We start from the raw sequence: 14,382 nt of genomic DNA, 5'->3' as shown, positions 1-14,382 counted from the left end.
CAATATGGCTCCGCTATAAACAAAAAAAGTCGACAATTTTGAAAAAAATGCAATATTTGTTCCTATAATATCCCATTTAAAAAAAAAAAATTGGTAAAAAAAATCGCAATAAGCTTATAGTGATTTGGTTTATTAGCTAGTTATTAGTTATAGCGTCTACAAAATAGGGGATAGAGTTCTGACTTTTATTTTTTACCAATAATGGCGGTTATCTGCGATTTTTGGCAGGGCTGTGATATTACGGCGGACACATCGGACACTTTTGACACTATTTTTGGACCATTCACATTTATACAGCGAACAGTGCTAACAAACTGCACTGATTACTGTATAAATGTCACTGGCAGGGAAGGGGTTAACTCTAGAGGGCGATCAAGGGGTTAAATGTGTTCTCTGCTAGGTGATTCTTACTGTGGGGGGAGGGGACTGACTGGGGGGGTGACCGATGGGTGTCCCTATGTACAAGCGACATGCCATCGGTCTCCTCTCCCTGACAGGGCATGGATCTCTGTGTTTACACACAGAGATCCACGTCCCTGGCTCTGTAACTGCCGATCTTGGGTACCTGGCGGACATCGCGGCCGCCAGGGAAGCACATCGGCACATCTCTGCTCTTCTCCCTTTGCGCTCATTGGAGCACTAAGCTGTGAAGGGGGCAGAGCAGGCCATCACAGTTTGCGGTTTCAAACTTGTGTGTACACCTACCGTATTTGCCGGCGTATAAGACGACTGGGCGTATAAGATGACCCCCTAATTTTCCAGCCAAAATTTTGGTTTTGGGATATACTCGCCGTATAAGACTACCCCCTTCCTACTAGTCATGCCTCGCCTCGTCTCACGGTGCCACCATTACATGCCAGACCGTGCCCCATTACATGCCAGACTGTGCCCCATTACATGCCAGACTGTGCCCCATTACATGCCAGACTGTGCCCCATTACATGCCAGACTGTGCCCCAGTACATGCCAGACTGTGCCCTTACCTTATCCCAAGACATGCTGTGTTCAGTGTTCGCCTATCACGGAGGCCCTCTCTTCCGAGGACGAGAGGGCCTCCGTGATAGGCAGACACTAAACACAGGGCCTCCTGGGAAGCTGAGTGTTTCTGCCTATCACGGAACAGAAGACGTAGAAGGCGCGGCTTTTGAAAAATCGTACGGCCGCGATTCTGGGATATGGTAAGGTTAGGTTACCGGCGTATAAGACGACCCCCGACTTTTAAGAAGATTTTAAGGGGTTAGAAAGTCGTCTTATACGCCGGTAAATATATTTGTGTAAATGACCATTTGTCTCTTGTAGATGAGTACTGCATGGTCTTCATAAGCGCTGATGAAGCATAAATTGGGGAAACGCATTGGTGCATTCAGACCTACTACATTAGTACAAACTTGGTATCTAGACCCTGATATTCTTTAAGTATTTAGATATGTGCATTATATTGGTTTTAAAACAATTCTGTGATATTTCCTCTTTTTTTTTTTTTTTTTTTATATATTTTTCTTTTGTTTGTTTTTTGTGTATACAATTACGGATGTTTGCCATGAGTGTCCCAAAATTTTTTTTAATGCTTTACAACACAAGGGAAAATTATAGTAGCACCTGGACTTGGGAAGGATGGTTCAAAATGCTCAAAACCACCTGGCTGTGTTATGGAATCTGCCACCAAAACTCCAGGCAAAATACTCCTCACCATTTTGTCCTTTTTGCCACAGCCACCGGGCCTTTCTTTCCATCCTCCTGAGTCTGCCACGAGAGAAAGGTAGTTGCCAAAATCCCCCCCCACCACCCCCAAGTTGCTGTCCCCTAGAGAGCTGCAAAGTTGCGCTGTGTACTGGTTTGTATTTTCCCTTCACAGCTGAAAGGAAGGTCAGGAGCACACACTGTGCACCATCAACACATCCCTATCCAGGGACCAAAACATTCCAAAAGGAAGGGAAGGGACAGGGCCATGAAAGCGAGGGACGCTTCGTGAGTTAAACCCTTATCCAGCCCAGGGTCAAGATCCTGGATCACAATGGGAAACCCCCTGAGCCACCACAGAAAACTCACTGCCACTCGGTTTTGCTAATGCGCTCATAGGGAGACTTTACGCCCCAACAGCCATCCAGTGAAAAACGGAAAAAATTGCACTGTCAACTGGTCAGAAATGCAATCTAAAGTGAGTGGCGGTGGGAGGTTTTTGATGACTGGAGAAAACTATATTTTCTGTATGGATATGTCCATCTTCTAGACCAGTTATGGTCTGTTAATGTTTACTGTATGTAAAAGTTGGGTTTTCTCTATCATACATCACAGGACACAGAGCTGGTTCAATAATTACTAAGTGGGTTATATAGTCTACCTTCAGGTGATGGACACTGGCACTCTCAAACAGGAAGTCCCCTCCCTATATAACCCCCTCCCCTACAGGAAGTACCTCAGTTTTTTCGCCAGTGTCTTAGGTGTTGGTCACGTTTAGATAGTCATGCTGTAAGGGTCTCTGGGCCTAGGCAGGCTATGAACCGGATCCGTCCAAAGTGCTTCATAGCCAAAGTGGACGGTACCCGGGCCTCGGTATGAAGAAACGAGGTTTGGTCTATAATGCCTCTCTTCGGAGGGCTGGACCTTGGGTTCCAGAACTTTGTGCCTTCTAACGACCAAATGTTTTCTGCTGCCATGGTGCTATATAGGTCCAGGGGAGTGGTGCTCTTATTCATAGGACCCCGGTCCCTGAAGGTCTTTGACAAAAGCCCACGGTGAAGGGTGAAGGCTGGGCCTCTTGCTTTTTTGCAATACCCTGCGGCGTGGAAAGGTAAGCTAAGGAGGTGCTTATGGAACTTGGTTCTAAGGTAAGGCTTCCTTTGGGGGTGTATGAGTTTGCCTGTTATTCTTGCTTTAATGCATATGGCATGTGTCCACTATGTCTTTTAGACAGGATGGTCTCTGTGTTTACCCATACATGTATTCCCCTGGCCGGGTCCCAGTTCAGGCATACTGGTAATCAGTGTTTGGTCCCCCTGCTGTTTTGTACCTGTTGTCCGTGTGTCTAACGCAGGGGATCAGTCTGGCCACGGGACCGCTCCAGCTGCTCCTCGCTCTGAACGCTGTCCTCCCTCTGCTGTCTCCATCTTGGACGTAGCGTGCGCGCGTACACGGATCTAGTTTATACGTTCGGGAGGCGTGGCTGTAAGAGGAAGGGGGCGGGCGGCGTCTCTCCCCAGCGTGGTGTCGCGACGCTTCACATAAAGGGCTGAGCTATCCCAGCAGTCGGCTGGATCGCAGAGCGCTGGGTGGTTCACAGGTCTAGTGAGCTCAGGGAGCAGTGACAGGACAGTGGTTCAGACGGATACAGCCGTCTTCCTTCAGTAGAGTGGGCTGTTATTTAGATCCTGCAGCTGACCAGGCCTGTTAGGCTACCTTAACCTCTTAGTACCTGGAGCAGTATGGCGCCTAAGGGGTCGGGGACTGCAAAGAATGCAAAAGCTGCTAAAAAGCCCAGGGGTTCCCCATCTGGTTCAGAGGACCTCGGTAATCCCTCTACGGTACAGTTCTCTCCTGAGATGCCAGATATCACTGCCACAGGCGAGCCATCGGAGCCAGGTGCAGTGGCTAACCCAACAGTTTCCCCTGTCTATGTCACTGAACAGGTATTGGCTTCTACTCTTGGGGGGGCTCGAACAAAGTCTTAGAGCCTTAATTGCGGCTTCCCTGTCTGACAGGAAGCGGGCTAGATCCCCCTCTCCACAGGGCCAGTCCTTGGACCTTATGAATTTTTCCTTAGGGGAAGATTGTGTTGGGAGATCAGCCTGATGAGGAGAAGGAGGGGTCTGGCTCAGAGGAGTCAACCATTGAGGAACCTTTCTCTACGTCCCAGGCTGAAAGGCTTTGGATTCAGTCTTTGACTGATATGGTTCGCTCAGCGTTTAAGTTGCCTCTCCCGGAACCAGCGGTTAATGCTGTGTCCTCCCTCGGCTCCCTAAAAGCCCCACAGTCTGGGGTGTTTTTCCCAGTTCATCCTCTTCTCGAGGACTTGATTTATCGGGACTGGGTTCGTCCTGACAGGGTGTTTGTTCCTCCTCAGAGATTTTCTGTTCTCTATCCAATGGAGGAAAGGTTCACCAAGAAATGGTCTATTCCGGTCGTAGACGCAGCAGTGGCATGTGTGAATAAGACCTTGACCTGTCCTGTGGATAACATCCAGATGTTCAAGGATCCGGCCGATAAGTGGCTAGAGACTCTACTGAAGGCATCCTTTACCACAGTAGGGGCTGTAGTTCAGCCTGCTATAGCAGCCATTGGGGTTTGCCAGGCCTTAAAGGACCAGGCGAAACAGGTCCTTAAGGATCTACCTGATCAGCTGGCTGAGGATTTGGCGGATCTACCCAGAGCCTTGTGCTTTGCGGTCGATGCCATGAAGGACTCCATTCAGCAGGCATCGCGGCTATCTTTATTTTTGGTGCACATGAGACGCCTCCTATGGTTAAAAAATTGGTTAGCTGAGGCCCCCTGCAAGAAGATGCTAGCAGGATTGCCCTTTCACGGGGAAAGGTTGTTCGGTGAGGAGCTGGATAAGTACATCCAGAGGATCTCTAGTGGAAAGAGTACCCTGTTGCCAGTCGAAAAGAAGGCTCAGGGTCCTCCTCCCAAACGGCCGGCAGCCCCCTCTTCTGGTTCTTCGACCTTTAGGCAGTATCGACGGCAGTTTAACCGTCCAAACATGTCCGGCAAGCCTCAGGGCCAGGTGCAGGGCAACAGGAGGCCCTGGATCCGCAAGCCAGGCAAGCCGGCCCCTAAGGCGTCCTTATGAAGCATTGCCCCCGCTCTCTCGGGTGGGGGGAAGGCTCCAAGGTTTTTCGCCTGCTTGGCAAAGAGAGGTGTCCGACGATTGGGTCCTCTCAACTATTTTGTGGGGTTACCAGCTGGAGTTTTTGGGGTTTCCCCCTCCTCGCTTTCTGGTTTCAAATTTACCAGGGGACCCCGGAAAAAGAAGGTCTCTTTTGATGGCGCTGGATCGACTCTTGCTCCAAGGGGTAATTGTCAAGGTGCCAGTTCAGGAGCAGGGACTAGGTTTCTATTCAAACCTCTTCATCGTCCCCAAGCCAAACGGCGATGTCAGGCCAATCTTAGATCTAAAGGGCCTAAACCAGTATCTCTAAGAGTGCGTTCATTTAGAATGGAGTCCATTCGCTCAGTAGCTGCCGCTTTACTTGCAGAAGACTTTTTAGCATCCATAGACATAAAGGATGCATATCTTCATGTCCCTATTTTCCCAGGACATCACAGGTTTCTGCGATTCGCGATAGGCCCACACCACTTTCAGTTCGTGGCTCTCCCTTTTGGGTTGGCCACGGCTCCTCGAGTCTTCACAAAGATTCTGGCTCCCTTGTTAGCCAACCTAAGGGCCCGGGGGATTGCCATTTTGTCCTACCTGGACGATCTACTGCTAGTAGATCATTCAGCCCCAGGTTTAAGTCAGGGTGTGCATCTCACGATTCAGTACCTGGAATCCTAAACGGGGACAAGTTGGCCTTGGAGCCAACAAGGAGATTGGAGAATCTCGGCATGCTCCTCGATACCCACCTCCAGAGGGTGTTTTTGCCCCAAGCAAAGTTCTGCTCCATAAGGGAGCTAATTTTGACGGTGCTAAGCAAGGAGAGACCATCGGTCCGCATCTGCATGCGGCTGATGGGGAAGCTGGTGGCAACCTTCGAGGCAGTGCCTTATGTGCAGTTCCATACAAGATGATTACAGGGGGCCATCCTGTCGGCCTGGAACAAAAGGTTGCAGGCATTGGATTACCCGATGGTTCTGTCCCCATCGGTTCGACAGGCTCTGGCTTGGTGGTTGGTTCCCCAGAATGTGTTGAGGGGAAAATCCTTCAGCCCAGTTTCCTGGAAGGTAATTACCACAGACGCCAGTCTGTCGGGCTGGGGGGCAGTCATGGGGGAGCTTTCCCTGCAGGGGAACTGGTCAAGAACAGAGGGTTCACTTCCCATCAACCTGTTGGAGATCCGGGCTGTTTGTCTAGCCCTCAGGGCTTGGACAAGCGAGCTACAGGGATGCCCGGTCAGGGTGCAGTCCGACAATGTCACAGCGGTGGCATATATAAACCATCAGGGTGGCACCAGGAGTCGGGCTGCCCAGACGGAGGTAAACCAGATCCTCACTTGGGCAGAAGCCCATGTTCCTTGCATCTCAGCGGTCTATATCCCAGGCATAGAGAATTGGCAAGCCGATTATCTCAGTCGGCAACAGCTGGTACCGGGGGAATGGTGTCTCCATCCCGCAGTATTCCAGGAGATTTTCCGGAGGTTGGGTACTCCAGATGTGGACCTTATGGCCTCAAGGTTCAACAGAAGGTTGAGGAGATTTGTGTCTCGGACAAGGGATCCTTGGGCATGCAGGACGGATGCGTTGGTGTGCCCTTGGACGCAGTTCTCCCTCCCTTACGCATTTCCTCCTCTTCAGCTGCTGCCCCGGCTACTCCGGAGAATCCGCATGGAAAACAAGCCGGTAATTCTAGTGGCCCCGCAGGGCATGGTTTTCCCTCATTGTAAGGATGGCGGTAGGAGAACCTTGGTCACTCCCGCCCCGGCCAGACCTACTTTCACAAGGGCCGATCTTCCACCCTTCTTTTCGGTCGCTAAATTTGACGGCTTGGCGATTGAATCCTATATCCTGAGTAAGAGGGGTCTTTCCAGCCCAGTGGTCTCTACTCTAATCAATGCCAGGAAGCTGGTCTCTAGACTGATTTATTATAGGGTGTGGAAGTCTTACTTGGCCTTCTGTGATGCCAGAGCTTGGCATCCACAAAAAAAATGTATCGGCAGGGTTTTGGATTTTCTCCAGCACGGTGTGCGCTTAAAGTTAGCCGTCAGCACCATTACAGGGCAGGTCTCGGCCTTGTCCATTTTGTTTCAGAGGCCATTGGCTACCCACTCCCTTGTTAAGTGCTTCATGCAGGGAGTTTTACGTATCAATCCCCCGCTCAAGCGCCCGGCTTGCCCTTGGGACCTGAACCTGGTCCTTTCTGCTTTAGAGACAGCCGTTTGAACCCTTGAATCAGATTCCGTTGATCTTGTTAACCAGGAAGCTAGTGTTTCTGGTAGCCATGGTATCCGCTAGAAGGGTTTCTGAGCTAGCTGCGCTTTCTTGTGAGGAACCATACTTGGTGCTTCATAAGGACAGGGTCGTGTTACGACCCCACCCATCCTTTCTTCCGAAGGTAGTGTCCGGGTTCCACTTAAACCAAGATTTGGTCCTTCCTTCCTTCTTTCCTAACCCGGTTTCCCGGTTGGAAAGGTCTTTACATACATTGGATTTGGTTAGAGCTATTAGAGTCTATATCAGGGCTACTGCCCAGGTTAGAAAGACCAAGGTCCTGTTTATTCTGCCAGATGGGGCCAGGCAGCCTCGAAGGTCACCATTTCGAGGTGGATTCGGCAGGCAATCTCTCAGGCCTACGGTCTAAAGGGGAGGGACCCCCCAGTTTCAGTGAAGGCTCATTCCACCAGGGCTGTGGGCACTTCTTGGGCAGTTCATCATCAGGTCCCCATGGCTCAGGTCTGTAGGGCAGCGACCTGGTCGTCTGTTCACACTTTCATGAAATTTTACCATTTGGATATTAGGGGTCACACAGACATGGCCTTTGGGCATGCTGTTCTGCAGGCTGCAGTATAACTGTTTACGTCTGGTGGCTCTCATGGTTTTTTTGGCACTTGCATGTCTTCCCCCCCCCCCCCCCCTCAGGTGGCATTGCTGTGGGACATCCCACTTAGTAATTATTGAACCAGCTCTGTGTCCCGTGATGTATGATAGAGAAAAAGGGATTTTTTATAACAGCTTACCTGTAAAATCCTTTTTCTCGTAGTACATCACGGGACACTGAGGACCCGCCCCTCTTGGGGAATATTTGGATTACTTTGCTACAAAACTGAGGTACTTTCTGTAGGGGAGGGGGTTATATAGGGAGGTGACTTCCTGTTTGAGAGTGCCAGTGTCCATCACCTGAAGGTAGACTTTATAACCCACTTAGTAATTATTGAACCAGCTCTGTGTCCCGTGATGTACTATGAGAAAAGGATTTTACAGGTAAGCTGTTATAAAAAATCCCTTTATTGGCATGCTTTGTAAATTAATGCTGGCCTGGGGGAAACTTAAATCTCTGTAAAGCCCAAGAGCGTAAAATGACCCACATATGGTTTTTATAGTTTGTATGTATATATAAAGTGTGTGTGGATAATTTCTATCTATTTTATTTTTTTCTTCCTAGTTTCCAGAATTTGGGCATTCAGTGTGTTAAAAAGAGAGAAGTTGAGGAAGCCATTGCCCAACGAATGCGAACAAATAATAATCCCTTCAATGGTAAATCATGTTGCTATCTTTACTATAAATATTCTGTCTGTGTCACTAAACTTAAAAGTTATATATCGGTTTTGCATTGTAGGCCAAGTTAAATCTTTTTTTTTTTTAATCGATTTGGGATCTCAAATAATTGAATATCTCTATTGGATTTTTCCATAATCCTAACTAAGCCAGATAGTGGTTTTAACCCTACACTGATGGATATGTTGCAGGATGTAGTTTCTTTAAATCAAGTCGATTTTAAATCGCTAGTAAAAAGACCTGAGTTAAATTGAACTCTTTTTTAAATCATAATTTTTAAAGGGCAACTGTCATCTGTCCCACAGCGGCTCCTCCCCTGACCCACTGTTGACTCACCGACAGTCCCATTCACTTTAATGGGACAGCTGGTGATGCGGCAGTGACACAACAAGGTGAAGGGAGGTGTTGGCAGCAGGTGAGCGGATGCCCGCTAACAGGCACTGCCATGATGGATCGGAAATGACAGCTGCTCTTTAAATGTAAGGACTTATTCTTGCTGGTAGTTAAAATCTGTAATACTGGCAAACAAAAATTTAGGCTTCCTATTTAAAATAATACGCTGTCAGGTTGGTAAATATTCCCAAACTGGGTGTCTCTTACAGCCTACTGCCATTTTGCTCCTCAAGGGAGGAAAAAAGCACTTTAACCACTAGAGTACCGGGCCATCGTCAAATGACGGCTCCACGGTGACTCTGAAAATTCAACAGGACGTCAATTGACGTCCTGTATTCTTGCGGCCACTGGGGGGCGCGCGAGCGCCCCCGAGATGCCGATGCGCGTGCCTGGCGGTCGCGATGTCCGCCAGGCACTCGGAATCGGCGGCTACAGGGACAAGACGTGGAGCTCTGTGTGTAAACACAGAGCTCCACGTCCTGTCAGGGGAGAGAGGAGACCGATCTGTGTCCCTTGTACATAGGGACATAGATCGGTCACCTCCCCCAGTCACCCCCCTTTCCCCACAGTTAGAACACAATTTAGGTATACATATTAACCCCTCCCTCACCCCCTAGTGTTAACCCCTTGAATGCCAGTCAAATTTATACAGTAATTAGTGCATATTTATCGCATTAATCGCTGTATAAATGTGAATGGCGCCAAAAACGTGTCAAAAGTGTCCGATGTGTTCGCCGCAATGTCACGGTGACAGTAAAAAAAATCGCAAATCGCCGCCAATACTAGTAAAAAAATTAATAAAATAAAAATGCCATAAATCTATCAGCTATTTTGTAAACGCTATAACTTTTGCGCAAACCAATCAATATATGATCATTGCGATTTTTTTTACCAAAAATATGTAGAAGAATACATATCGGCCTAAACTGAGGAAAAAAAACTTTTGTTAAAAAAAAAAATTGTGATATTTATTAAATAAAAAAGTAAAAAATAGTGTTTTTTTTTTAAATTGTCACTCTTCTTTTGTTTATAGCGCAAAAAATTAAAACCGCAGAGGTGATCAAATACCACCAAAAGAAAGCTCTATTTGTGGGAACAAAATGATAAAAAAATTGTTTGGGTACAGTGTAGCACGACCGCGCAATTGTCATTCAAAGTGCGACAGTGCTGAAAGCTGAAAATTGGCTTGGGCAGGAAGGGGCGTAAGTGCCCAGTATGGAAGTGGTTAAATGATGTGCAGAAAGATCACAAGGTTTATAAGCTGCTTAGGTTTCACTTTCATGTTTACTGCTTGCCATTCCTCCTCACACTTAGAGCCTGATACCGATGCATTTAAAATCTCTTCAACCAATCATACAGTTTTGAGTGTACATAGATTAGCAAAGTAATGGTATAAAGGAATATTCCTGAACTTTGTTTTATCTCATGGTTACTGTGAAATTGTGTGAATGCATCAATGCAGTGCATGTTATCTCAGCTTGCAGAGCTTGGATTCATTAAAGGAGTTTCCCAAAAATGTACATATTGCAGAATATACAGCCTCATGCTACATAACTAAGCTCCATTTCATGCTATATAAACAAAATTATTAATGTATCTTAAAGCGGGAGTTCACCCATAAAAAAAAATTTACCCATAGATTGATGCTCATTTTGTCTATGGGAATCGGCTAGTTTTAAAATCGAAGCTGTACCGTTTTAGAGAGCGATCTTCTCCGCCGCTTCCGGGTATGGTCTTTGGGAGCGGGCGTTCCTATTTTGATTGACACTCTTCCGACAGGCTTCCGATGGTCGCATCCATCGCGTCACGAGTAGCCGAAAGAAGCCGAACGTCGGTGCGGCTCTATACTGCGCCTACGCACCAACGTTCAGCTACTTTCGGAAAATCGTGACGCGATGGATGCGACCGTCGAAAGCCTGTCGGAAGACTGTCGATCAAAATGGGAACGCCCAGTCCCGTAGCCCATACCCGGAAGCGGCGGAGAAGATCGCTTTCTAAAACGGTAAGTACAGCTTCGATTTAAAAAAAAATAGCCGATTCCCCTAGACAAAATGAGCAGGAATCTAAGGTTAACATTTTTTATTCTCGGGTGAACCTCCACTTTAACTAGAAATCCATCTTTAGGTAGGTAGATTCTTACTCCAAAAGCATTTTATTAAAATTTGATTAAAAAAAAAAACGGCTTTTAAAAAAAAAATATATAATTTTTTTTTTTTTTTATCGATTTTTATGCACCCTGATATGTTGTAAAGTAGACCTAGTAATATACAATACATCCCCTGCAGCTCTCTGGCTTTTCCAATCATCGGAGGTAGCCAGGCTGGTTCAAACAAACTTTACAAATGTCGGTTATCTTAATATCACAGGACCAGTATTTTAGACGATGTGTTGTATGCAAATGGCCCTTAAACAATAGACCTCTTTTATATTTAAAAAATAAAATACAAATTCTATTATAACCCATTGCCCCCCCCCCCTTTTTTTCCCCAGACACTTTTATTAAAGCGGGGGTTCACCCTTAGAGGGCACTTTTCCCCCTTAGATTCCTGCTCGTTATTACTAGGGGAATCGGCTATTTATTTTAAAATATGTGCAGTACTTACCCGTTTACGAGACTCATCCTCTCCGTCGCTTCCGGGTATGGGCTTCGGGAATGGGCGTTCCTTCTTGATTGACAGTCTTCCGAGAGGCTTCCGACGGTCGCATCCATCGCGTCACGATTTTCCGAAAGAAGCCGAACGTCGGTGCGCAGGCGCAGTATAGAGCCGCACCGACGTTCGGCTTCTTTCGGCTACGAGTGACGCGATGGATGCGACCGTCGGAAGCCTCTCGGAAGAATGTCAATCAAGAAAGAACGCCCGCTCCCGAAGACCCATACCCGGAAGCGACGGAAGAAGATGCAGCTCGAAAACGGGTAAGTACTGCTCATATTTTAATATAAATAGCCGATTCCCCTAGACCGAACGAGCAGGAAGCTAAGGGGAGATTTTTTTTTTTTTTTTAAATGGGTGAACTCCCGCTTTAAGCTTTTACTGCTTATTGCTCTGGGTTATCTGGATCAGTAATCACCTGTTTCACCACTGGGGCCTTACCTGGACCCCACTGTGTAGGACTGACCTATGTTTGCTTCGGACACTAGATTCTGCATTAGGCATTCACCTTGACAAATTGTTGCAATGCGTGTAGTTAGCTATAGGGAGCTATACATGTCCAGGGTCATGGTTCATCTCCATGGTTCCTAGACCTTGAAAACCCCTGGGAGAGAGAGGGTATGGTATGCCCACTGTGGTTGGCAAGGCCTTGACCATTAATGGGCCCAGCAACACAGAAAGAAAATGGTGGTTTCCCTGTAATTTGGACCATTCTGGCTGTATACAACACGAGTGCTTGGTACACAAGTGGATGTGTAGTTATTCACTTAAGTCCACTTTCACACTGAGAATAAAAATAGTGCCTGAAAAGCGCCTCTCAAGCCACCCCTGTGTGAAATGCTACAAGCAGCATCTTTGGGGGCGGTGCGGGAGTGGTGTACACACTGCTTCCAAACCGCCCTGCCCATTTAAAATCAATTGGCAGCCCTGCTGAAGTGCCTACAATTCTTTGGGGTTTAAAGCTCCTGCCCACACAGCGCTGCTTAAACGAATGGTGCTTTACCGCTAGTGCGGGGCGGTATTCGGTGTGAAAGTGGCCTTAGTTTTGTTCCCTGTGTACTTGTCTAACACCCTTTTCAACATAAGTATTTTGACTTGATTTAACATTTTAATGGTGCTTTTCCATTCATGATTGGATGGTGAGGTAGTTGCAATATGCTTTCTCTCTGGTGCACTTCTGCCCGCCATATTCACTTAAAAACATACGCAACAAACATGCTTCACTCCTTGCCACTTTCTACTACAGAGACAGATCAGTCCAGGCACTGCGTCCTCAGGACAATGAAGTCTGGATCCACCAGGTGCCTGGAATAATGCTTGGTGAGCTGCTGAGAGACTGAGACAACCGCTCCGCCCCCTCCACAGCTCACCACTCCAATAAGCCTGAAGGAGCAGAGAGAAGAGCTGCTGATTGACGGTCAGCATCTCTCTGCTCGGGTATCTATGAGAACTGAGCCATCAGTGATTATTCAATGGCTCGGTTCTCAATGTAGAGATGCTGAGGGACAGATGCATCCACCTAGGTAAGTATAAAAGGTAAGACCATGAAGTGTGTGTGTGTGTGCAGACTGCAGCTTAATAAAATGCTTTAAACTAAAACAATAGTGTTGAGTTGGAAGAAGGTTTAAGCCCCCTCGGTACATTGGTACATTGGTACCTTGGAAAAACTTGGTGAATAGTAATTACCATTGTATACATACTGTAATAGAGGAAATGGGGAGAAATATGAAAGAGTATGGGCAAATTGGATGGAGAATTCTATGATGGCTTCAGGGTAGGGGGTATGGAAATAGGGCAAACCACACCACTGGAAGAAAGGGTTAAAGGTCCACCCTAAAAAAAAAAAAAAAAAAAAGTTTTATATTTGCCAGAAATTGCTGTTACTAGGCAAGTTCTGTGTTCTCCTCGCCGTTGCCTCCTGGGAAATGGAGGTGCGCTGCCTTCTGGGACACACAGGATGTTCCCATTCACAAATTGCCGTGCGACTCGCTCATGCGCAGTAGGAAACGGGCAGTGAAGCCGTAAGGCCGCCGGACCTCCGCTTTAAGGAGGGGAATAAGTGTATAAGTGCTTTTGTGTTTGTGATGAAATGATTATTAATGACATTTTATGGAAGCTCCTGAGAGAGCAGATAAATGTAAGTTGTGAAATGTACCGGTATATTTGGTTATGAAAAAAACAAATAAAGAGATTAAAAAAAAAAAAAAAAAAGGTGAAACTTCTTAAAGTAAAACCTTTTTTTTAGTTTTCATTTTGAAGTTTGCACAGAAGTTACTTTATTAAATTGTCTCCTTTTTTGGGGATTTTCCCATCACTGCAGTTTATTAAACTGTAAAACAATACATTTTAGTATGTATGTCTTTTTTTGTCAGTGATCGCAGTTAGGCATTCATTCCTACTTTTTGTCACACTAATGCCGCGTACACACGGTCGTTTTTTGTGATGAAATAAAACAACGTTTTTCATCATGGGAAAAAAAAACTACCTTTTTTTTAACTTCATAAAAAACTACGTTGCCCACACGCAATCGTTTTCGGAAAATGCTCTAGCAAAGCGCGGTTACGTACAACACGTACGACGGCACTCTGCTCCATTCAAGCTCCCGTCTCATAACTTTCTTCTGAGCATGCGCGGGTTTAAAACTTCGTTTTAGCCCACACACGATCATTTTTTATGACACAAAAAACAAAATTTTGAAAAACGACATAAAAAATTGAAGCATGTTCGAAAAAAATTTTGGTCGTTTTTTAGAAGACAAAAAACGATGTGAAGCCCACACGATCATTTTTAAATGACGTTTTAAAAACGTCGTTTTATTTCATCACAAAAAACGACTGTGTGTACGCGGCATAAGGCTAAAGTCATATTGCAATAAGTGGCAGATTTTTGTGCCAGTGACAAAGGGATAAAAGGGCAGAAAGTTGGGAGTGGAGGTCTAAACTACATTAGGGAATAAGTAATAGTTTTGCTTGAA

General features: G+C 46.4%; 1 protein-coding gene across 2 annotated transcripts in view; it reads left to right on the top strand.

The window, feature by feature from the left end:
• The window catches only part of RELA (RELA proto-oncogene, NF-kB subunit), a 106,859-nt gene that overhangs the window by 76,907 nt on the left and 15,570 nt on the right, over positions 1 to 14,382 (top strand). For both annotated transcript variants that reach the window (XM_040328868.1, XM_040328867.1), the window contains exon 5: positions 8,252 to 8,343. In XM_040328868.1, the coding sequence (XP_040184802.1) occupies positions 8,252 to 8,343 (92 nt within the window). The remainder of the gene's footprint in view (positions 1 to 8,251; positions 8,344 to 14,382) is intronic.

This window comes from Rana temporaria, chromosome 11 (assembly GCF_905171775.1).
Source record: "Rana temporaria chromosome 11, aRanTem1.1, whole genome shotgun sequence".
Taxonomy (NCBI): domain Eukaryota; kingdom Metazoa; phylum Chordata; class Amphibia; order Anura; family Ranidae; genus Rana; species Rana temporaria.
The sequence above is the reverse complement of the archived record's forward strand: the minus strand, read 5'-3'. Positions and strand labels throughout refer to the sequence as shown.